This window comes from Oenanthe melanoleuca, chromosome 5 (assembly GCF_029582105.1).
Source record: "Oenanthe melanoleuca isolate GR-GAL-2019-014 chromosome 5, OMel1.0, whole genome shotgun sequence".
NCBI lineage: Eukaryota > Metazoa > Chordata > Aves > Passeriformes > Muscicapidae > Oenanthe > Oenanthe melanoleuca.
This window is the reverse complement of record NC_079339.1, coordinates 2,323,133-2,347,899: the sequence shown is the minus strand read 5'-3', so window position 1 is coordinate 2,347,899 and position 24,767 is coordinate 2,323,133. Positions and strand designations below refer to the sequence as shown.

At 47.8% G+C, this 24,767-nt stretch overlaps 1 protein-coding gene across 3 annotated transcripts in view; it reads right to left on the bottom strand.

The window, feature by feature from the left end:
* The window catches only part of WT1 (WT1 transcription factor), a 33,236-nt gene that overhangs the window by 4,011 nt on the left and 4,458 nt on the right, over positions 1 to 24,767 (bottom strand). For all 3 annotated transcript variants that reach the window (XM_056493776.1, XM_056493777.1, XM_056493778.1), the window contains 6 exons: positions 24,158 to 24,280; positions 23,947 to 24,049; positions 18,475 to 18,552; positions 9,060 to 9,162; positions 6,199 to 6,349; positions 661 to 750 (listed from right to left, as the gene is read on the bottom strand). In XM_056493776.1, coding sequence (XP_056349751.1) covers positions 661 to 750; positions 6,199 to 6,349; positions 9,060 to 9,162; positions 18,475 to 18,552; positions 23,947 to 24,049; positions 24,158 to 24,280 — 648 coding nt within the window. The remainder of the gene's footprint in view (positions 1 to 660; positions 751 to 6,198; positions 6,350 to 9,059; positions 9,163 to 18,474; positions 18,553 to 23,946; positions 24,050 to 24,157; positions 24,281 to 24,767) is intronic.

The window sequence follows — 24,767 nt, the reverse complement described above, 5'->3', positions numbered from 1 at the left end:
TTCTTTTTTTTTTTTTTTTTGGTTCTAGTTACTGTAACTGCTCCTCCCAGCCCTGTGCCTACACTTTACAGAAAGTTAGTCACTAATGAGGCCACCACCCCTTGCAACCTCCTCTTCCAGTGCCTGGGTCTGGAGCATCCATCATAAACAAACCCCCACTCAAACCACTGCACCAAGGAACATCTGCAAACATTCTTCATCCTGACCCTGTGCTTTGGCACTGTGGGTATCCTGAAGGAGCAAATAGGACCCAAGAAAAATCAAGGTGCAGAAATCTATTTTCATGTGCCCCCAACAGGTTTAACTTACTTCACACTACTACTTGTAGGTCTTGGGCAAATTTTACACACTGGCAGGTTTTTCTAGCAGAACTCTTTATTTTTAAATCCAAAATATTCTCTATGTTGGACACTGAGTATAGAGAAAACAGTTTCTTTATGACAGCTGCTTCAAAAGATGTGTCAGGATGTAAAACCACCTAAACAACCACACTAGTGCCAAAAGGACAGCTAAAAAACCTAACCACATCCTTCTCCTAAAATTCACTTCAAGAATTTGGTGTTATGAGCAGACAAGATCAGAAAAATAGGAGTTCAGGAGAATAATTTCAGGACCACCACTCATTCCCACGTGCAGATGAACTCTGCTGAGCACACAAACCTGTGTGTCGTCTTTGGTGCCTCTTGAGCTGGTCTGAACGAGAAAATCTTCTCTCACAGTCTTTAAAATCACACTGGTAAGGTTTTTCACCTGGAGAGGAAAATCAGCTTGTCAGAATATGGAGCAAATTGATTCAAGCTGAATCAGAAGAGGAAATAATTCACAGTTTGAACTGAATTGGGTTTAAAGAACAAACTAAGTTCTATCCACATAGGTGACAGTTTTAACCATATTAAATTAATTAGAAGAAAACTGAGCAAAAAATATTCAACCTCAAGAAAAAACATATTCTTCCCCAAAACAAAATTTAAGTTTCTTCCACAAATTGCCATTAAATAAAGTTTCTCACATAGCTGCACAGCTCCCACAGGCAAAGCCATGAGTTATTGCAGAGCCTCATGTAAATATAAACTCTTCCCCTCCTCCCATGCAGTTCAGCAGACATCCTCAGGGTGGGATTTCTCTGGGATGAAAAGTCAGACCCTGAGATTTTTAAAAAAAGAAATCCCTATTTTTTTTGCACAGCACTGGGATCCTGCTGAAGCCTCAGATATAATTCTATTTATTTAACCAGACACAAACAAGCAGCATATGAAGGAGAGCTTTCCAAATTCATCCCAGTGTACCTAAAATAAAGATTTTACAAAAGCAACTAAATCTGCAAGAGCAAGCTAACTTCCTGTGACACTCACCCCAAGGAGTTTACTGATTCTCAAACCTGGGTGTGGACAATTTCTATGTCTGCTGTGCTGAATTTATTAGCATAAGAGATTAAAGTTGCCACAGGTGTTTGAAATAGTTCCATACACTTTGACCACAAGGGCTCCCTGGGGGGGTGCCTGCTTTTCAGAAACCACTTACATCCATGGAATTCAGCCCTTTGGCAGATTTAGGAGGGGGAATGTCAGCAGAGCAGAATGCAGTGACAGGATGATTGTCTGCTAATTGCAATATAAACTTAGAGGATGGTTGAGGAGGTACTGGAATAAAACAGCATGGAGGGTCTGATGGCATGCACATGAAAGTATTTCTTTAAATACTCTGGAAAATAATCTTGATTAAATTAAAGGCAGATTTAACCCATGCAGATAACAAAGGAATCATTCTGAAATGTTTGCATAAGGGATGTGATGACACTGGGAAGAAAACAAAAAGCAAATAAACAAAAAGAGGCACAATTTCCCTTTCCTTCTACATCTTCCATGTCAGCTGCCAAAGCTGAGTGTCACAAGCCCATGAGCTCCCATAAATTTCCTCAGAACAGGACAAGAGAAACATCCCAGGTTAGAAAAAGTGTTAGTATCCCCCTAAATTCCCATAGTGAGGGTGTCTCATTTCCCCAGGCCTATCAAAGCCTCTCCAGTAAAAGGCAAAAGTCTCTTTATGGGTGAAAATATCTAGAAATGCTGTCACCTTCTTATGTGAGCACACAGAGACCCAAAACAGAACAGGAGAAGCAGATGGAGCTTCACCAGCCCTTCCACCTGGGACATGATTATTTCCACTGCTGAAAGAGGGCAGCAAAAGGAAGCCTGAACTTAGGGCATAATGAAATAATAAAGATGAGAGAGGATGGAGGGAATGGCATGGCTTTAATATTCAGGAAAATAATTTTTTTAAAAAGGTCAAGAATTGTAAAAGAAGCATGAATCCTCCTTTGCATATATGTAATAAATGTTTATGATCAAACAAACTGATTTTGTCAAAAGTAGTTAACTCTAAGGGAAGGGTGCACATTTTTTCTGGAGCAAATTCACTTGCTCAGGTGCATGGGAAAACAGAAAATTCTACTGCTGAGCAGTTGCACAAAATATTCACAGTGACTGCTTTTAACTAAGGAGTTCTGCAGGAGTAAAAGCTGTCTCTAACAAGAACACATGAGAAGAGAAGGCTGATTTTGAAACCAAGTGTGAATGAGAATCTGAAAGCTGGGCTATACCTTCTGCACCAATTTAAACCCCTTTTCTAAAATAAGTGTACCCACTCCCATGATCACAACATTGCCTTGCTAATTCTACATAGTTATTTAATATAATTTGCTTTAGCAAACTCACACAAAACATATTTGTTTATTTATTTACTAGGGAGCATTTACAATTAACATTTTCTGTTGTCTTCACATCATTGCTCAGCTGTGACATGTTATTACTATTCTGAAATCAATCTTGAATTTTAGATCCCTAAGTATTTTTATTTTATGCTGTAGAAATATCAGCCTGAAAGAACAGAGCTTGACATCTTACCATAAATGACAACAGATTCTCATACTCCACTGCAGCTGGTATTTTTAGGCTAAAAAATATCCCTGGCAAACAGGCAGAGGGTATTGTCCCTGCAAATCTGCTGAGCTTTGTGTTAGGATAAATCCAGTTTTCCAATGAGTGGCCCTGAATCCAAAGGGTCTCTGGCAAGGATGCTGATGCTTCCACCAAAAATGGAATTTATGGGGGTCTAGACATCAATTTGTTTCTGCAAGGAAGTGCCTGAAGCCTGCCACAGAGTGCCAGCTCACATTATTTGCTGCAAGGTTGAAAAGTTAGATGTGTTTCTGCATTTCCTTTCAGAGGCCTATCTGCTGCAGCAAAATACACCAAGATAAGAAAAGAGCTTTTTTGGCTGTACAAGTTTCAATAAAGGCATTGTTAAGAACAGATAAGCAGCCTCAGAGGGTACAAAGTGTTAACATTTTCAACTGAGGCTGTTTGAAACATTGGTAAAAAGCTGATTACAGAACCCAACTTTGTGTTTCAGGGCCTTGCTTGGTTTTGCAATACAGCAAGTGGGAAAGAAGGATGGAAGATCTGATGAGCCAGTCCTTTGTATCTATTATAGAAATAAAAAACATAATCTAGAGCAAACACTATCCTGCAAAGATACAATCTGTGGGTTTAATGTCATATATATGTAACAGCTTGTTTTGAAATCATGTGCTCATCATTTTAAAAATGACCAAAATCTTTGACCCACCACTACACTAAGACAGTGTAAGGTAGAGCTCCAAGCCCATGGGTGAGTCCAGAATCTTAGAGGAAGATTTATACAACTTTTTGTTTGATTAGGAGAGGTGTGACAAACACATTATTTTTTGGAGAGAACTGGCTCCAAATTTTGCTTTTGCCAGGGCTAGACAAGCACATGAAGATCTGCATCCCAACAGTGGGTGTGACTCCTGAAGAGCAGGGCAGTGGAAAACCTTCATGGCCACTAAGTCCAGACCATCCAAACATCAACCAGCCAGGAAAATAAGAATACTGGGAAGTTATCCCCTTCATATGCTCCCACAGGTCACCAAACTTTCCCAAAATCCAGACCACAGGAGGAGACAGGAAATGAAGAGCATCACATTCTAAGCCTCTACAGCAGCTGGGAATTTGGTAAGCAGAATTCCCAGATCATAATAATAGGAAATTTCTAATTCAACAGGCTGAGGACAAAACCCTGCCACCTGCTAAAGGGGGAAAAGTCCCTTCTGGTCCTAAATCTGTGCCCACCCTTATAGAAAAAGTGTTTGAGTGGAAAATAAATTTTTCTTGGTTCCAATTTATTTATAGAAAATAGAATAGCATTTCTCTAGACCTTCCTTTCTGAAGATGATCTTGCACTTACAGTCTAAAGTATCTGAAATTTTTCATTTCAGCAGCTCTGAAGACAGATGTCTCAACATTTTCTGACTTGCCCATTCATTAATTAAAAGTGCTTTGTGTGCATTTCTCACATTTTGCACAATTAACTGACTGAATGGTCTCCAAAAGGAGAAGATTGCAACTATATTTTATAAAAATGTTCTCTTTCATCCCTTTGATCTTCCAACATATCAGTGGTTAACTGACCATCCATATTTACAGATTTCATCCAAAGACTTCTAGGTAAGCACAGAAAGAACATTCTAAATAAAAATATGACAGGCAATAAAAAAAAATAAAAACTCATAAGGAACATATCTAAAGATACATCATCATTTTACACGTTCTACACAATAAATAGGGGAAATAACTCTGTTTACTCTTTGGCAATGTTCAGCAGAGCATTTGATTTCCACATTTTGAGGTCTTATTTCCTGAACTCAGAGAGAATCCACACATCACCCTACAAATGACTGGTTTCAGGCTCAATTCTTCATGGAAAAATCCCATAGCAGGGAACCTATTTGCCAATCCCTGCCTACACCCCCAAGCAGAAAAGGTTTACACAGGAGATCCAGAGGATGCTGAATGTCTAGGTTCCTCTTGGAGAGGAAACTTCTGAATAATTAACATTAGATGAGATTTGGAGTGAGATTCAATGGTCCCAAATGAGAGGGGAAAGAAGAAGGAAAAAAAAAAAAAAAAAAAGGTAAAACAACTCATAGCTCTGTAATGGGGAGGGAATGAGGTGATCTACTTGCTGTGTGTTTTTCTTAGCTAGATGCAGAGAACATTCAGCTCACAGAGAGGGGTTGCCCAGGTGGCAGAGGGGTTGCCCAGATCACAGAGGGGTTGCTCAGGATGAATGAGGTGTTGCCCAGCTCACAGAGGGTTCCCAGCTCACAGAGGTTCCCCAGCTCACAGAGGGGTTCCCCAGCTCACAGAGGGTTCCCCAGCTCACAGAGAGGTTCCCCAGCTCACACAGAGGGTTCCCCAGCTCACAGAGGTTCCCCAGCTCACAGAGGTTCCCCAGCTCACAGAGGGTTCCCCAGCTCACAGAGAGGTTCCCCAGCTCACAGAGGTTCCCCAGCTCACAGAGAGGTTCCCCAGCTCACACAGATGTTCCCCAGCTCACAGAGGTTCCCCAGCTCACACGAGGGTTCCCCAGCTCACACAGAGGGGTTCCCCAGCTCACAGAGAGAGTTCCCCAGCTCACACAGAGGTTCCCCAGCTCACACAGAAGCTTCCCCAGCTCACACAGAGGTTCCCCAGCTCACAGAGGGTTCCCCAGCTCACAGGGGGTTCCCCAGCTCACAGAGGGTTCCCCAGCTCACACAGAGGGTTCCCCAGCTCACAGGGGTTCCCCAGCTCACAGAGAGGTTCCCCAGCTCACAGAGGTTCCCCAGCTCACACAGAGGTTCCCCAGCTCACACAGAGGGTTCCCCAGCTCACACAGAGGTTCCCCAGCTCACACAGAAGCTTCCCCAGCTCACACAGAGGTTCCCCAGCTCACAGAGGGTTCCCCAGCTCACAGAGGTTCCCCAGCTCACAGAGGTTCCCCAGCTCACAGAGGGTTCCCCAGCTCACAGAGGTTCCCCAGCTCACACAGAGGTTCCCCAGCTCACAGGGGGTTCCCCAGCTCACAGAGGGTTCCCCAGCTCACACAGAGGTTCCCCAGCTCACAGGGGTTCCCCAGCTCACAGAGGATTCCCAGCTCACAGAGTTTGCCCCTCTGACACAGAGGGTTGCCCATCTGACAAAGGTTCCCCATCTGACAGATGTTGCCCAGCTGGCAGAGCACACACTCACTCATCTGACAGATCCTCTCACTCCCTGACCTGGCAGAGCGTTTCTTGCCCCTTGCGCCATCCCAAACCCCCCACTCCCACCCTGCTGTGCCGTGCCTTGCACCCACCAGTGTGCTTTCTGCTGTGCATCTGCAGGTGGGACAGCTTGAAGTATCTCTTGTTGCAGCCGGGGTAGGCACACATGAAGGGACGCTTCTCGCTGGTCTCGCTGGCCGAGCGCACGATGGTCGGGGCCACTCCGGGCACTCGCCGCACATCCTGCGGGGACAGACAGCTCTGAGCACCTGCCTGCTCCAGCTTGGGCTGCACTCCTTCACCTCTGAGCACCTGCCTGCTCCAGCTTGGCTGCACTCCTTCACCTCTGAGCACCTGCCTGCTCCCAGCCCTGCCTGCACACCTTCATCACCCACACCTGCCTGCTCCAGCTTGGGCTGCACTCCTTCACCTCTGAGCACCTGCCTGCTCCCAGCCCTGCCTGCACACCTTCATCACCCACACCTGCCTGCTCCAGCTCGGGCTGCACTCCTTCACCTCTGAGCACCTGCCTGCTCCAGCTTGGGCTGCACTCCTTCACCTCTGAGCACCTGCCTGCTCCAGCTTGGGCTGCACTCCTTCACCTCTGAGCACCTGCCTGCTCCAGCTCTGCCTGCACACCTTCACCTCTGAGCACCTGCCTGCTCCAGCTTGGGCTGCACTCCTTCACCTCTGAGCACCTGCCTGCTCCAGCTCTGGCTGCACACCTTCACCTCTGAGCACCTGCCTGCTCCAGCTTGGGCTGCACTCCTTCACCTCTGAGCACCTGCCTGCTCCCAGCCCTGCCTGCACACCTTCACCTCTGAGCACCTGCCTGCTCCAGCTTGGCTGCACACCTTCACTTCTGAGCACCTGCCTGCTCCAGCTTGGGCTGCACACCTTCACCTCTGAGCACCTGCCTGCTCCAGCTTGGGCTGCACTCCTTCACCTCTGAGCACCTGCCTGCTCCCAGCCCTGCCTGCACACCTTCACCACCCACACCTGCCTGCTCCAGCTTGGGCTGCCCACCTTCACCTCTGAGCACCTGCCTGCTCCAGCTTGGGCTGCACACCTTCACCTCTGAGCACCTGCCTGCTCCAGCTTGGGCTGCACACCTTCACCTCTGAGCACCTGCCTGCTCCCAGCCCTGCCTGCACTCCTTCACCTCTGAGCACCTGCCTGCTCCCAGCCCTGCCTGCACACCTTCACACCCACACCTGCCTGCTCCAGCTTGGCTGCACACCTTCACCTCTGAGCACCTGCCTGCTCCAGCTTGGGCTGCACACCTTCATCACCCACACCTGCCTGCTCCCAGCCCTGCCTGCACACCTTCACCTCTGAGCACCTGCCTGCTCCAGCTTGGGCTGCACTCCTTCATCACCCACACCTGCCTGCTCCCAGCCCTGCCTGCACACCTTCACACCCACACCTGCCTGCTCCCAGCTTGGGCTGCACACCTTCACACCCACACCTGCCTGCTCCAGCTCTGGCTGCACTCCTTCACCTCTGAGCACCTGCCTGCTCCAGCTTGGGCTGCACTCCTTCACCTCTGAGCACCTGCCTGCTCCAGCTCTGGCTGCACTCCTTCATCATCCAGCACCTCCCCAGCACACAGACACTTGGATGGGTCACACTGGAAACGGGGAGTTTTGTTGTGTTCTACGTCAAGAACCTTATTACCCTTTGCTCGGTTCTTTGCAGCGTTAAAATTATCTGAAGGTGAAGCACAGTGAGCTCTGCTTAGTGAATTCTCTCACCAGTATTTGTGTGTGAGACTGAATGGCCCACACTGACCTCATGTGTAACCACACAATCCTGGCAGAGCCCTCCTTGCCACAGAAAACAGTTCTAAGTTAAGAGTTTTCACAGTTCATATCAGTGTGAGATGTAAGAGCATGAGCCAAAGGAGTATTGTCCTTTTTGCTTTAAATACTTTATTTTAAATAGCTATTAAAACGTTTAGTATTTTAAATAATAAAACATTTCTTTTTTTTTTTTTTTTTTTAAATATGAAGTTAAAGGGCAAGGAAATGGATGTCTTGGATTAACACGAACTGATTAACAACAAAACAAAAACAACTGTCTAGGTGGAGCTGGTGAATAGTTCAGCCTTAATGCATTTTGGCCACTGTCACAATGTTCCATCAAAGGTGATCTCCTCCTTCTGGGATAATTAACTTCCTTAAACAATGTCCACCATTTACTTTTATTCACTCAACAAAAGCTGGCTCAGGAGCCTGTTTCTGAGAGCTTGCCACTGAAAAATGACTTGCTAAACTACAGAGAAAAGGAAAAGGGGAAAAGATGCTATCTAAAGCCACTGATGTATGTTGACAACACAGAGCAACACAGAAGAGACAGATAATCAGTAATGACTTTGCCATCAGTTTTAACAAGGTATATCTTTTACAGGGGTATTTCATAATGATAGGACTGTCTCAGAAAGGGAGGAAATGAACTCCCATGGATGGTAAGTTCCTCCCAAATATTCACTAATTACTTAGTTATTGGGAAACAATCACATATTTTGTTTTAAGGAAACACATTTGAATTAGTAAAGTTTCAGAAACACATAAAAGCAAAATGTCATCTAACACTTTCATGTATGTAGTTATTAAATATAGTCCAGTATAACCACAGAGGCTTCACATGGCCAGAGTGATTGGAGCTAGAAGCTGGAAATTGAATCATGTATTTTGGACCATCCTGACAAGCTGGTAAGGAATATTGCCTTGCAGAAGAAGAGATGAGCAATTTTAAATGACTGTGTCAGAAAGAAATCAAATGTTAGGGTTCAGTGCCTGCAGTGAAGCCAGGACAAGTTCCTAAGGCATTTCTTGACAACATGGGGAAGCACAAAACAAGGATGGGTTTACAAAGACAGTGAAGCAGTGAATGAGCTCTATGAATACAGGCACTATAAACATTCCCTGTAAGGATGCCCCACCATGCTCACCTGTATGCCCCTGAAGACTCCATGGGTGTGTATTCTGTACTGGGCCCCACAGCTGTACAACATGGGAGCACTGTGGTTCTCATTCTCATATCCTGCTGTATGTCTGTAAGGAAAGAGGGGAACAGTGAAAAAATTAAATATTTTTCAGTGCTCAGCTCCACGTGAGAGGTTTCTTTCCTTAAGTCAGGGGTAACAGATGCAGAGTTCACTTTTAGAGCCATGAGATCCAAGTTCAAGCAAAATTCACCAAAGGAAACCTGCTCTGCCTTCATTCACATGGATCTGCTCCCACTGGCACAATGTACTGACTCCATACATGCATCTATTAATATCCATTAAGGCATCCAGTGGAAAAAGAAAAAAGAAAAAGAAAAAAAAAAAAGAAGAAATTGTCATGATTTGAACTCTGATGTATTTCCACTAAGATTTTAGGTAAGAGGAAAAAATTCACATAGCAGCACAACGGTGTCATGTGCACATGTTCACATTATTTATCAGTCAAACGTGGGGCTGGCTATTGCTAATATCTTTTGGAATGAGCAAAATGCCTCAAGTTTCACATTAAGTGCAGTGGATTTTTGTCAGCACCTCATGACTCAGATATTACCCGATACTACCAAGCAAGTGATGACATTTATAAGAATAGCAGTCATGTACTCATAAACAGAGATTACAAATCAGTGTCTAAACTATTTATCCCATGGATCAGCCTGCAGGATGCACTACAAAGTAACCGTTTATAAAAATAAAATTTAGAAAAACCCAGCCTGTCCCTACTAGACATAAATTTTCACAATAATTTTAAGAATTTGTAAGTTTTGGTGTGTTTTGGGGTTGCCATATGTTTTATCTAATTATGTTCTTCAAAATGCTGTTCTCCTCTCCTGAGTGTTGGAGCATTGCTGCATCTCCTGTTTGCAGCCTTCCTGATGTCAAAATCACAAAAATGCATGTTGGGTTTAATTTTTGAAGGAGTATGCTACACTATCACTTGTAGAAGTATACATTGGCAATGGTAAGTGTGCATGTTTTACATAACACCAGAAATTAGAAAGCCCAGAAGAAAACCCCAGGGCACACAGCTAGGGACAAAGATGGATATGTAGGATGTTATCCCAGCCTTTGCCAAATGCTTGCAATAGCAATTTGAAGGGGTCCCTGAGGTCCAGACTCTCATTTCACTGGTCCTTCCTTTCCCTTCACTCAAAGTTCATGTGCAGAGTAGAATTACAAGGAAGTTTTAAAGCTCTTAAGTGATTTGCAGAGCAGGCAGTGGAGCTGGAATGTGGGACATGTCCAAAGGGGAGTGAGCCTGGCTGCAGAGGAGGGGAGCATGTCTGGGAGCAGCTCTCCCTGCAGAGCATGGGCTGCACCCCTCACCATTCACCTGGCACAGGTGTTCTCTGAGGTCTCTTCTTCCTAGTTTCAAATCCTGGCTCCACCTGCCTGCTCAAACCAAAGGCTATAATCTTTTGGAAAGGTATGCTCTGCTTGTTTCAATTTTAATTCGGTTTTAAGGTGATCATAATGAAATGAGTTATGGAGGGTGGCTAGAAAGGATCTCTGTTCTGTAATAATGTCTGTAAAAACGGATAAAGAAGATACCATTAGCTGATTCCAATGGATTAAACTATGCTATGGATGTGCACCATGTCCAAATAAATAGGGTCTCCTCTCTGCCCAGAACAAGTGGCCTTTTGCAGCCTAATTCAAGTAACAAATTACCACTGGATCAGTACAGATTCCCCACCAGCAGCATCAAATTTTCCTCTCTGTTTAAAGACAGCAAATCTGTACATGTCAAAAAAAATCTGGGGAGAGGGGTGCTGAAATCCCCCAGCCCATGGTGGTGCCCATGCTGACCACAAATTGCACACCTTGAAACAGGAATGGAATGAGAAGCACCATGGATAAGGAGGAGGTCCTGCAGCAGAAGCACAGCAGTAAATCAAGGGCAAATGTGAACTTCAGCACTGGTCACCCTGAGTGTAACCAACCTTAAACACTACAATAAACAACAGACACTAAGGCAGATAAGAATTCCCAGGACAGAAACTTTGTAAGGAGAAGCAGGAATATGCAGTAAAATCTTACACCATAAAACACAGCCCCACTTTCCCTCCAAATTCTCATGGTTTTCCTCTTTCAGTGATAACCTTTTTTGTAAAGACCAGTCAGTTCTGAAATAATTCCTCCCAGGAATAAGAGGCAGAACAAAGGCCCTAGGGAATGGCTCTATGAATAAGAGGTATCCTCCAGATGATCTCAGTTTTTATGGCACAGTTGGGAAGCCTTCCTCAACAGCCAGACTTTTCCATATTTCCTCCCCTTATTTCTAGTTATACTTCACTAAAACTGCACATACAAAGCCATGAAGATTAAAACCTGTTTTCTGAGCCCCTGACCCATAATAGACTGAGTCCTTAACCAGCTCCCTAGGAGAGGTGCTTTAATAACTAGGAGCCCTATTTCCCATTTTCCATTGGGCACACTTCCATCAGCATTGGCTGGTACTCAGCATGGCCATATGGCTGCTGACAGCAAAATGGATCATGAGAGATTTCTTGGTTAAAACAATATTTATTCATTATGGAGCACTGTGGAATAATCTGACCTTTGGTGGGGGGGATAGAAATTAACAGGTGGATATTCTTAGCAGTCAGTGGGAAGGTGGAGTTTTCATAAACTGTCCCTACACCACTGCTCTCTTGAAGCTCAGCCTTCACTCTGCATCCATAGTAACATCACAGGGAAATACAGCTCCTTCTCTTCTCTTTCTCCTTTTACTCCATGCTTTACTCATTATTTATGCCACAAAGTGCACATCACAGTTGGCACACTTGGCTTGTTTCATATGGCTGCAGTTTATATTCCATCATAAAAGCAGGGGTGGAAGAACAGATACAAATCTAAATCCATTATTAAACTCAAACACCTGCTTTATTGCATGCAAGAGATAATGAGCAGATGCAATGCCACATACATGAGGCACACAAGTGAGTGGTGAATTTATACCTGCAGTACATTAACTAAATGGAAATCTCCAGTGGGTAGGACATCTTAACTTTCATCTTTTCTAGTCAGGCACTCTCTGTTTAAGTAGGCAAAGAGACAATGCCTTATAAGCTCAGCTGAATTAACCAAAGAAGAAAAAAAAATCCAGAAAAAAAGGCCCAGAGTCACACTTAGGAGAGACACTGTTCCCTCCACAGGTTCTAAAAGGACTCAAAACTAAGCAAGACCAGATGCAGCCAAACTGCCCTGCCAGGATCCAACACAAATTTTTGTTTGAGCAAGGACTGAAGGATTTGGTCTTCATTCCAGGTGTGCCATTATTTGTAAATATACAACTCCCTTTAACTCCAACCAGAACTGCTCAAAGGCAGAAATGGACTATGAATAGTTAGGGTTTGAGTTAGTTGGTGAAAAAAGGACTCAGCATAGTTTGTTCTCTGGATCTAGACAGCCAGACCTGGAAACACAGCCATAAAATATAATTCTTGATAACTGGGAAACAAAGGCTGATAGTTAGAAAGGAAGAGCTCTGTGCTGTAGAGTATTTAGAAACACTTGCATTTACCATTAGCCCAGCAAATCCTTAACACTCGCAGAGTAGCTCTTTTAAAATGATTAATCTCGGAGTTGTACAGATTGTACAGAGATTAATAAAAATGAAGGGTTTACAGATGAGAATGTGTGATGAAAAACAGAGCAGCTTTAGAGGGTTGTATCAATCTAAGTGGTTATAAAAAAAAAAAACCTCATAAAAGATGACATTCTAATCTGAATATTTTAAAAAATAATCAAGCTGCAATTTCTCTATCACACCATTTTTACTTTGTAAAACTGAAATTGCCTGTCTAATATATAAAGCAGCTACAACTTAATCTGAAGAGTTAAGCTTTTTATTATTATTTCATAAACCAAAAAAGGGAAGCTTTAGGGCACACTGAGGAGAGCTAGAAAATTTCAGATGAAACATGAATACACATTGATTCATGAGATTCAGACTTGGAAGAATAAAAAAAAAGCCAGAAAGCAAGATTACATAAAACAGGCACCACATTAAGCTTCAATTTAATTGTGTTTCACTGCAGGAACAGGAATTTTAGGGTTTAGAAACAGAGCCAAAAATGAGGCAAAGTGAGGGTGTGGGCTAGTCCCGTTGATAACAGAATATAAAGGAAGAGAAGTAGAGTTAATTCCCTCTGCTAAAATATTTACCATCCTAGCACCCTGGGAAAAACATGCATGGAGACAGAGAAAGATCCTGATTAGCTATATAGAAGATCCTGTTTCTGCCTGGTTTTTGTCTAATACTGTTACAGAGGGTGGAGTATGAAGCTGGGTTTTTATCTGCCCTTTCCAAGGCTAAGGAATATCAAAAATTGTGATTTCACAGATTTGAGCCCTTCTGCCATCCTCAGTGGGAGAATCAGCTGGCTAATGAAAGGAAGGCTCTAAATTTTCAGGGGACCTTTGTGTTTCTGACTTCAATAGTCTTTCTTTGGTTTGGGATTTTTTTTTAACATCAACCTGAGTGGAATCAAGATTTCACCAAACCCTTCCCTTCAGAAGGAGACCATCAGCTGCTGGTGGGAAAGGATAAATTCCATATTTGAGACTGGAGGTTATTGCCCATTTCCAGCTGATCTTGATTGCAGAACTAAACCCAAGTCTTGCACCTCCAAATTTTACTAATATCACCAAAGCTAAACAGAAAAACCTCTACAAACCACTCCTAAACAAGAAAGGTTTTCACTGCCTTGTTTTAAATGCAATTTTAATAGTGTTCTACAGAGATCATACCAATATTCCTTACAGTGAGCCTGAGAAAACAGCAATAAATTCCAATTTCCATGGAACATGCTGAGTGTTTAACATCCAAGCAAAACCAAAAGGGGAAAATCAAAATGTTGACAGGTTCTATGACTGATTTTCAGATGACTGTGAGAAATATGGATTAAAGCTTTTTATTGGAGCAGCTGAAGAGAAAATTACATTGAGTTTTGCTGTAGGGAATGCAGCTACACTTCTTTTCTACCATGCTGTATCACTTCCTACTTGGTATCAGTTATTTCCATGTCACTTTTACACTTAACTCATCAAAATATAAAGGAGGGTTTTATAGGCCTGGGATCTTCCTCTAGAACCACTATGGAAGGAAGCAGTGTTTCTCATTTTGGACAAATGAAAAAGCAACACAAAAATATGAAGGACAGAAACTGATGGCAAAAGTGTCCACTAATGTGGAACGTGAATTTTGAGATGTCTGGGACCCACTGACATTCCTGCAACAGAATAAATGTGATCCCAGCAGCTCCAAACAAAATACCACAAACGAGGAACAAATCATCAGCAAACAGTCTGAGGAGATAAAATCCAGTCCCACAGTGAGATTCACTGCCTTAACAAAGAAGTTTTCCTTTCAGATTCTAGAAGCTGCCAGTTTGTGAGACAGCTGGCAGACAAGCCTCTGGTCCACCCAAAGTTCAGAAGGTGACAGAGGGATGCCTGGACAAACAAGCCTCACAATTAACACACACATTAACAAAGCACTCCACTTCCCTCTCATGAGCTGTAAGAGCTCAATCAGAGCTCTGTCAATTTGGAATTCTGAGCCCAAGGGGAAAAAATGCAGATTCAAGTCACTTGGGCTGTGTGGTAGCAGAAGTGGGTTGTCTTCTCCTCGAGGGACAGCTCTTGGCAGAGGGAAGGTCATCTTGGGCCATCAGACATCCTTCTGGTTTGCCAGTGAGCCCCTAGAGCTCATGGCTGCAACCTTTTCCATCTGCTCCCCTGCTAGCACCTCTCTCCCCTTCCCCTGCCATGCATCACTGTGCTGTACCCTGGCAGAAAACAGCATCTCTGTTCACTTCAGATGTCTCTCTTCACCATTTAGCAATCAGGATCTCTGTTCCATACCTTTTCCTGCCCACCTCTGCCTTTCTCTCATGCCTTCCACAGATTCCTAATGCTTACACCTCCTGAAAGCACTCAGACCAAACTCCACTGGTGTGTGGAAACTTCTTGCTCTCAGTTCCAATAATCAGTACTAAAATATCCATGAAGGAAGAAGCATTCAGGAAAAACAGTCTCCCATGGCCTTAAAGCCACAGGCTGGAGGAGGTTTTGAGCAGATGAAATAATTCAAAAGTTTAGGTGCCAGGCTCTTGCTGCTGCTGACACACAAGTTGATAAGCTTGCAAGTCAATGGGAATGGTTTTCACAATGACTGGAAAGAACACAGCTTTGGCCACCTGACAGTATTCTTTGCCCAATTTCAAACTTTGAATCTCGGTTGAGGAGATTCTGGAGCTGATCACTCAAATATTGGCAAGGCTGTAAAGAGCTAGAAGCAGGATGCTCTCAGATAAACTGCTAGACAACTTCAGCACAGAAACTGCCAACTAATTCTACCCAAACTGCACTGCAAAAGCTTCATTTCAAACTTATGCTGAACATGAACCCAGAAAAGGAAGCTACTGACCTGGTGTGCTGTCAAGTATAAAGTGTATGACCTGCAAGTTTTATGTAACTGCAGAGTTCTCTAACTATTTGCAGAACTTACTGGCAACGTTTTCCTCCTTCTTATAATATGCAAAAGTCTCACTGAAGCCAGGAAGAAGTGCTGGGGAGAACTGAAGGCAAGGAGCTGAACATGTCATCATTGGACAGAATCTAGAAGCTCCATATTTCAACAGGAAGATTGACTCCAAAATTCTTAAATTACAACTGCGAGATGGAGAAAAGCATCTGAAACACTAAACGCCTGGGAATCACTTATGAACAGTTCATATATTTTAAAGATGTAAATCTTGGGAAGAATACCTTATGTTCATGGCAATTGAGATTGGAGGTACTGTGTATTGTAACTCTCAGCCAGAAAAGACAGATAACTATTTTGGCTCATGTTACCAGTGATGAGGCTATGTCTAGCACTGATTTTCCACAGATTCTACAATCTTGGCCTATACCAAAACTTTCAGCTTTGTTTTACCATAGATCATTCATCTTGATTCTTTTCCCCCTTTCCATGCATCCTAGGTCACATACTTCACACTGCTAACAGTCTGACTCCTGGACAAGTAAGAAGCCATTTATTTTGTTCAGTACTCCTTTAATATTTCTATTGTGACTTTTTTTTTTTTTCACTGAGTTCCCCAAAGAATAACCTCTTCCTTGCTTTAATAACTTGGACCTCAGTCAAGGTTGATGTGTTTCTCCATTTTGCAGGATATTTTCTTCAGAAGAGACAAAACAGTGTCTAATATTGCAATGACTGATCTTTAAAGGGTACAGTTTCAAGAGGAAATCAAAAAGACTTACAAAGGAAAAGTAGGAAATAGCCTTTAAAAAGAAGAGATCTGCAGCAAAGACAGTGAGCTGTACACAGCTGTAGGATTTTGGGATCTTCTTTAACCAGAAGAAAACCCCTTGACAGATTTCTTCAGGCTCAATTCCCTTGTCCACTTCAATACAGATAGTTTACTACACTGCTCCCTCTAACCTTCAAACACCATTGCTTTATGAGCTACAAGGAGACCCATAATATATTTTTTCCTTTATCACAGTGCAGCAATGTACACAAAGTCCATCTTGAACAAGATTTTTCACATCTATGGACAACTATATGAAAGCAGAGATCTGTGCAGGCTTTTATCAGCCTCTTCTGCTGCTCTCTTGAGCCTGCACATGCTTGGACACAGAGAACATCTCAGAGCTGGCAATACCTGCCTTCAGTGGGGGAGTTTTCAGAGCCAATTATCTCCTCTGAGCAGTGAATTATTTACTCTGAGCAGAGCAGGCAATCTGGCTTTTGATCCAAAGGTGGCTCTGCAGCTCACGGCAGCGGATGGACGAGCTGAGGATGTGGGAACGCCCCAGCCCCGCGGCTCCCGGGTGCGCTGGGGGATTCCCAGTTCTGGGAGAACCTCTGCGGGATTCCTGGTTCTGGGAGAACCTCTGGAGGATGTCCAGCTCTGGGAGAACTGCTGGGGGATGCTCAGCCCTGACAGAACCGCTGGGGTATGCTCAGCTCTGACAGAACTGCTGAGGGATGCCCGGCTCTGACAGAACTGCTGAGGGATGCTCAGCTCTGACAGAACTGCTGAGGGATGCCCATCCCTGGCAGAACCGCTGGCGGATGCCCGGCTCTGGCAGAACCTCTGGGCGATGCTCAGCCCTGGCAGAATCCCTGGGCGATGCCCATCCCTGGCAGAATCCCTGGGCGATGCCCATCCCTGGCAGAACCGCTGGAGGATGCTCGGCCCTGGCAGAATCCCTGGGCGATGCCCAGAACCACTGGGGGATGCCCAGCCCTGGCAGAACCTCTGGGGGATGCTCAGCTCTGGCAGAACCTCTGGGGGATGCCCGGCCCTGGCAGAACCGCTGGGGGATGCCCGGCCCTGGCAGAACTGCTGGGGAATGCCTATCTCTGGCAGAACCGCTGGGGGATGTTCAGCCCTGGCAGAACCGCTGGGGAATGCCCATCCCTGGCAGAACCTCTGGCGGATGCCCGGCTCTGGCAGAACCTCTGGGCGATGCTCAGCCCTGGCAGAATCCCTGGGGGATGCCCATCCCTGGCAGAACCGCTGGAGGATGCCCAGCCCTGGCAGAATCCCTGGGCGATGCCCATCCCTGGCAGAACCGCTGGAGGATGCCCAGCCCTGGCAGAACTGCTGGGGGATGCCCAGCCCTGGCAGAATCCCTGGGCGATGCCCATCCCTGGCAGAACCGCTGGAGGATGCCCAGCCCTGGCAGAATCCCTGGGCGATGCCCATCCCTGGCAGAACCGCTGGCAGCGCCGCGCACGGCGGGTGCGGAGACGGAGCCCCGGCCCCGCAGCGCTGCCCGCCCCGCAGCAGCCGCCACCCCGGCGGGGCCCCGCGGCGCCTCGGAGCCTTCCTGCCCGGCCGGCCGCAGGAAGCCCCGCGGGGGAGCCGGGCCGGAGCCTCTTCCCGGCAGGTGGGAGGGCGACAATGGCCGGGAGGAAGGAAGCCGGGAGGCGGCAGGGCCGGGACACAGGACGCAGCGCCTGGAGAAGGCAGGGAAAGGGAAGAGGGATGGTAGGAAGGGGCGGTGGCTCAAGGAGGAGAGAGCGGCGTGGCACAGCTGCCCCTCCGGGAGGGGCCCGGGCACCGGGGGTGGGCACAGCCCTGCCCTGCCCGGGGCCACCGGAGCGCCCGGCACTCCCAGGGCTGCGCTCCCAGCCACAGCCCCACCCTCCGCCCGGGCCGGGGCAAGGATCATCAAAACCACGGCAAACTACGGCCGGGTGATGAGCCACTCTCAGGACCGGACAGCAGTTTTTTTCCTGCAAATGACCGGATTAAATGGTAAAATCCAAGACAAAGTTAGCTCAGCAATGTAGCTTCGCTAGGGCAACAGGCTAGAAGAGAATAAATCTCCTTACCCTTTCAGTGTGGATCCCAAGTTCATTTGATTCCATGTCATGCACTCAAGCTGTGAGGTCATCTGGTATAAATTGTCACTGTAGTGAAAAGATGTAGAATTAGAACTAAAATTGAAGCTATCAAATAAGAGCCAAAACATCAGAATGTCAACAATTTGTTTGTGGTTGGTTTTAAATGTATAACAGTAGAAAGTGGATTTAATTTATATAATCCCTTTTATCGATGCATTAGGAATTTCTAAAAATAAAAGGAAATTAAAGAAAAGGAAATCTGCAAGCCTGACGATTTGTAAAGAGCTGGAAACAGAAACATAAAACTTTTTCCTTCCCGAAAAAATAATATCCGATATTGATACATTGAAATGAATGAAACGAATACAAGCAGCCCGGAGGGGTAACGCGAAGGATTATTTGTTTTAAAAAGTCAAATCTGTTAACTGTTTTAACCAGGAGTGTGAGAGACCACGTGGGTAACGGAGTGAAACAGCTATCGTGACTCGTGATGGATGTTGCTACATAGAGGGGCTTGACAAGCGGGAGAAAAATGGAGTGGCTGAGCGATAAACGAAGCTCGCCGCTGGAGCAGGCTCTTTCCCCCTCGGGCAGCCCGGGGAGAGCGCTCGGAGCCGCAAAGGCTGCGGGGCGGGATGGAGGGAGGCAGGATGGAGCCCCGGGAGCGCTCTCCCGGCAGGACAGGTCCCCACGGGGCCGGGGAGGTGCCGCAGCCCGGGCAGGTGCTGCTGTCCCCGCAGCGCAGCTCCTCAGCCCCGCTGCGATGGATGCCGGCGAACACCAAACGCGAGTCTCCCCGCTGATTAATTACACCTAAATTCGCAGGATCTACGCGGTGAATTTATATCATTTTGTTATTAGGTTTTGGTTTTTTTCTTCTCCTTTCGTGGCAGGTAGAAGCGACCTAAAAAAGCCAGAATCCAGTGGGAAGCTTTTGCATATATAAACAAATTAAGTGACTTCAATCTCGAAGTATGCGTAATATCATTTGTCAGTATCACTGGACACTATTATTCATTAGTGTGTCTGAAGTGCTATTATGCTACTACAATGTCCTGCATATCAGCTCAGGAATTGTTAAACTCTCCTGCAGTTTCCCCATTTGCAATAGCAGTCCGTGCTGGTCTGTGCCAACTACGTTTTGCAATTCCACGAATTCTTCCTGTAATGCTGCTGTAATTAATTCCTCCAGGACCCTGATTTTTATTAGAAGTGCCCGCCCGATGCATTTACAGCAGGAGATTTCCCTTTAACTTTCCTTCGCTTGACAGTTCATTTATAAGAGCCTCCCCCACAATATCCACTTTTTTCCCCCCCTCCTTTGCTTTTTCATAAAGCAATACACTTATTCATCTTGTCACAGCTCGCAGCCACTGTGTTCCGTGCCGCCCTTGGGTGCTGAGCCACGGAGCTGCGAGATTTTAATCTCGAAAAAAACCGGGATTGCGGGATCTTTGGCTAGATCGGAGCTGGGAGGGAGGCAGGTGGGCACCGCCGGGCTTTGCACCCCCTAAACCCGGAGATAAGAGCTGCCCCGCCGGCCGCCGCTTGCCCCGGGGCCACCGGGCAGTGGCTCGGATTAAACATCTCACATCAGACAGGTGACAGAGAGCAGGACGTCCCTAACGCCGTTTACGCCCAGCCATGGTTTATAATTGACAGTACCGTGAGATGATCTCATGGAACCAACAGCTCCGCTCAAAATCTCGGCTTTGGATGGGGTTTGAATGAGGAGGAGGAAAGCGGGGTCTCCAGGGATATGCCTGCGCTGATTCCAATCTGAATCCTTGGCCCTTCGAGCGGCCACAAAGAAGACACTAAAAATAACTTATTTTCATTACAAAGATGCTTTTAAAGAGAAACGAGAGGAAGGGGGGGAAAAACATTTCTACAACGGGGATTAATGTAAGTTGGAGTGGAATAAAAGGAAGTCAACGCTGAGCAAAAAGGGAACTTAAAAGGAAACCAGTAGTAGATCATATAGAGTTTGTTTTGGCCTGCACTGCAGTATTACCGAGTTCTTGACCTCTGCACAGAAAGAGCTATAATCTGAACCGAGACTCCTCCACTTTTAAAGTCTTTGCAAGTGTGACTCACAGTAAATTTTCAACATCCAGCATGTTTACTACATTAAACAGCGCGAGGTAGAAAAGTTCACATCACCATTTTTAATGGACCCACAAACGCAGGCTTTGGGATCTGCGCGGGTTTGTCACGCGTGTCCAGACACCAACCACTGGGGCTCCTGGCAGAGCAGGGACCGGGCCATAAACAGAGAGCAAGTAGTGGCCGGGGCGAGAGATTTCAGAGATAGTTTTGCTTCCAGCCTAAGAATTACGATCTTTCAACCATTCCTTTCTTCCCGACTTTGCCGCTGTACGGGAGAGAAGACGAGGCTCCCTGAGCCCCGCGCTGCGGACGGGCTAGACCCTCCTGCCCTCACCCACTCGGACCCGGTTCGGTTCCCCGCGGGTGGGGCTGGGGTCGCACTCCGAGGGTCCCTCGCACCCGGCTGGGGAGATGGGGATGAGGGGGAAGCGAGAGCATCAGGTGGAGGCGACTCCCTCTGCATCCTCTCCCTCTGCTCTCTCCCTCCTCCCCCGCCGAAGCATCACCCCTCGGGTCCTGCTGGACGCGGCGGATCCGGGACGGGGTGATGGAGGCATGGCCGTCCCTGCCAGGCGCTGCACGGCGGAGCGGACCCGTAGCCTCGGGGACAGAGGCAACGCCACCTCCCGTCCCCGACCTCGTCTCCTCCGCCACATCCCCTCCTCTCCCCTGCTAAAGGAGAACGGGAGCGCCTGCTGTCCCCAGCCGGTGCGAGGAAGGACAAACCCCGCATTCCGAGGCTCAGCACCATCCCCGCAAACCCCCATTCCAGAGCTCAGCACCGTCCCTGCAAACCCCCATTCCAGAGCTCAGCACTATTCCCGCAAACCCCTCATTCCGGGGCTGAGCATCGTCCCTGCAAACCCCGCATTCCGGGGCTGAGCACCATTCCCGCAAACCCTGCATCCCCGGGGGTGAGCACCATCCCTGCAAACCCCCATTCCAGAGCTTAGCACTATTCCCACAAACCCCGCATTCCGGGGCTGAGCACCATTCCCGCAAACCCCTCATTCCGGGGCTGAGCATCGTCCCTGCAAACCCCGCATTCCGGGTCTCAGCACCATCCCCGCAAACCCCGCATCCCGGGGCTGAGAACCATCCCCGCAAACCCCGCATCCCGGGGCTCAGCACCATCCCCTGAGCGCTCATTCTCTGAGCGCTCCGCGCAAAGCGCGCCGTGTGCGCAGAGGGGCTTGGGCACGGTCGCCAGCCCCGGCACTCGTATTTTGGCGACCGAGCAATCACTTGACAAAGCAGAGCTGTCGGACTTGACCTGAACTGTGAAACGCAGAAGAAATCTTCTAGAAGGAGGCGCGGAATAAGTATGGTATTGAGAAAAATAAATAAATAAATAAATAAATAAAATAATCACGATTTTGCCAAACCAAGATAAATATGGACAAGGACAGTGCGGTCGTTTTCAGGGCGTTGGCTATGTGGCAAATGAGTCCCGCCCGTTCCTGTACCGCAACGCCTCTTCCACTTTCCTGAGCACATTTTCCAGGCGGTTTTGAACGTGTTCAACAGGGGACAAGGAGAGGCCGCCCCGAGCTCGGCCACCTGTGCGTGCCTCGCTGCGGGAGCAGGCTTTGTGCAGCTGGGGCTGCCCTCGGCGTGGAACCAGCTCTGCCTCGCTTACACCCCCACACACCAATATTGGCTCCTGAGAGGTTTAAAGGCTTAAATCCTTATCTTACTGGAGCAAGCCGTGAACCTCCCAGGGAGCAGGGCAGGATCAGGGCTGAGGTCGGGAGGAGATCGCCCACTCGCGCAGGGTGCGGGACCCCAAGCGCTGGGCGGGCGGTGGCCGCGTTAGGGAGGCGACCTCTGTGCTCACCCTGCCTCGGTGGAGGCACATGGAAGAGAGAGCTCTCGACACTGTCAGCAATCTCCTATCGGGATCGCACCTCCAGGTGCTGCCGCTTCCAGGAGCGAGGCGAGGGCGAGCCCCGGGGCCCGAGGGACCGGGGAAGGCGGCGGCAGCTCGGAGCTGCCCTCCCCAAGCCTCCTCCAAACCATATTTATAGATTTCCCTGCGCGGGGAGCAATCTCTGGCACTTCAGCGCAGGAGTTCGCCCCGCCAATTATTCTGCAAGCTAATCTCTCTGGATAGGCTTCTTTCCTTCCTTCATTACCTCATTCCCTCCTTCCCTTGACGTCAACTCACGTTCATTAGCGAAGTGGCTTCTGGAAGTGACAGAATTTTGTTGTGTCACGTCCAGTGTCGATTAATCTGAGGTGATACAAGCGGCCTACAAGAGGAGCCGCTCTCGGCTTCCTTCGCAGCGGCACATTGTTTTGTGTGCGAGAGTTACTTAGCAACTCCAAGATACGGGACTGGCTCCAAGTTCACAAAAAGTTGAGGAATAAATTTTGGGGAACTTCTTTTACTCACTAAACACGTTGTAAAACTCCAACGCCCAGCCCCCATGTCAGACCGAGAAATAAAAAGAAAACAATCCGGGAAGCCGCGCTTGCCACAGGCCAGTCTATTGGCAAAGAGATTTCGTTGCTCGCAGCAAAGCTCCAGACGCACCTTTCTCCCAGCAAGGAAACCCGATAGGTTTATTGCCCCGATTTCAATAAATAACCTCCCCGCAGGCCCGCTCCCATCACTCCTGGGAGCCATCGGAACGGCTCTTGGCCTGCAAGACGAAGCCCTGGGACGGAGCTGAGTTTTAATCGCCTGTGCACCGCTCTGCCCATGGCTGCTGCTCACCAGCCAGCATTCCCACACCTTCCCCTCCTCGGGGAAGAGCTTCGGGAACTCCCAGAGCCAGGAGCGGAGAGGAGGCGGGGGGCCCTGCAGCCTGGGGCTCTGCCCCAAGCGCTTCCCCCAGTGCGGCTAAGGGCAAACCCCAAATTCATTCACCGGGACAGCCCAAGGAGTGCGGGCAGCCCGGTTCTCGTTTCCCAGAGGTGGCCGGCACCTGCTGCCGGAGCGCGGCTCTCCCTCCCCGCCGGGATGCTCCGCCAGGACCGAGCGGCGCCGCCAACCCCGGCCCGGGAAACCTCCGAGACACAGCGGGGACCGCGACACCTTTTCTCGTTTTGTGGGGGTTTGGGGATGTCGCTTTGTTTGGGTTTTTAAGATTTTTTTGTTGCTTTCTTTGTTTTTGTTAGTTTGTTTGTTTGGGGGTTGGGGTGGTTTAGCCTTGGTATGGTTTTGTTTTTACGTGTGAATTTTCATTTTTTCGGGTTTGGTTTGGATTATTTAGTTTTGTTTTTGAGAAGGGAAAGGATAAACCTGTTTCCTTGAATAAAGGAGAAGCTGTTCGAGCGGCACGCGGGGGAGAGAGCAGCAACCCGCGCTCACGGAGGGCAGGCACAGCTCCCTGCCGGCCGAGGTACCTGTTGTAGGGCGTCCGGAGCAGCAGCGCCTGGCTGCCCGTGCAGCTGTCGGTCGGCGTGTGACAGCCGTACACCGGCGGAGGCACCGAGTACTGCTGGTCCCCTGCGGGGAGAGAGCGCAGAGTTAACCCTGGGGGCGAGTGGAGACCCCTCGGCTGGGCTTTGGCAGCTCGGCGAGGCTCCCTGCGGGTTTGCCCTGAGCAGGAATTACCTAGGGACGGCTGCTGGCTGATGGGATCCTCGTGTTTGAAGGAGTGGTTGGTGAACTGAGCGGCGGGGTGCGACGGCGTGTGGCCGTAGCTGGGGGTCCCGTCAAAGGCCACGGTGCTGTAACCTGGCGGAGAGAGCAGAGCGGGGTTAGAGCAGCTCCGCCGAGCGGGAGAGAGGGGCTCACGGCCACGCACAGCCCGCTCGGAATGCTTTTAGTGTCTGATCCCCCCGCGGGGCTGCTGCCCACGCCGCGGACAAGGACAGGGCCAGGCTCCCCGAGCCCCCCCGGCCCCTCCGCACCGCCCTCTCCGCACTCCAGCATCCCTCCCGGCGGGGAGAGCCGCGGAAAGTCGGAAGTCTCGTTCGTGTTTAAAGAGAACAGATCGCCTTCGGCAATAAAAAGGATGTTTCCATTAATTGTTGCTCATATTAAAAGAGGAAGGTTCCCATCTGCTCGGTGTACTCATCTGGCGCTTCCAGTTTAGAAGTTACCCTTTAATCTTGCGCTTTTTTTATTTTGTTAAGAGCGGCTTTCTGAAGAGTCTGCAATAAAGAGGAGGAATGTTACGTGCAAAAATAAAACTCCTCCTTTCAGCGAAAATTGCTCTCCA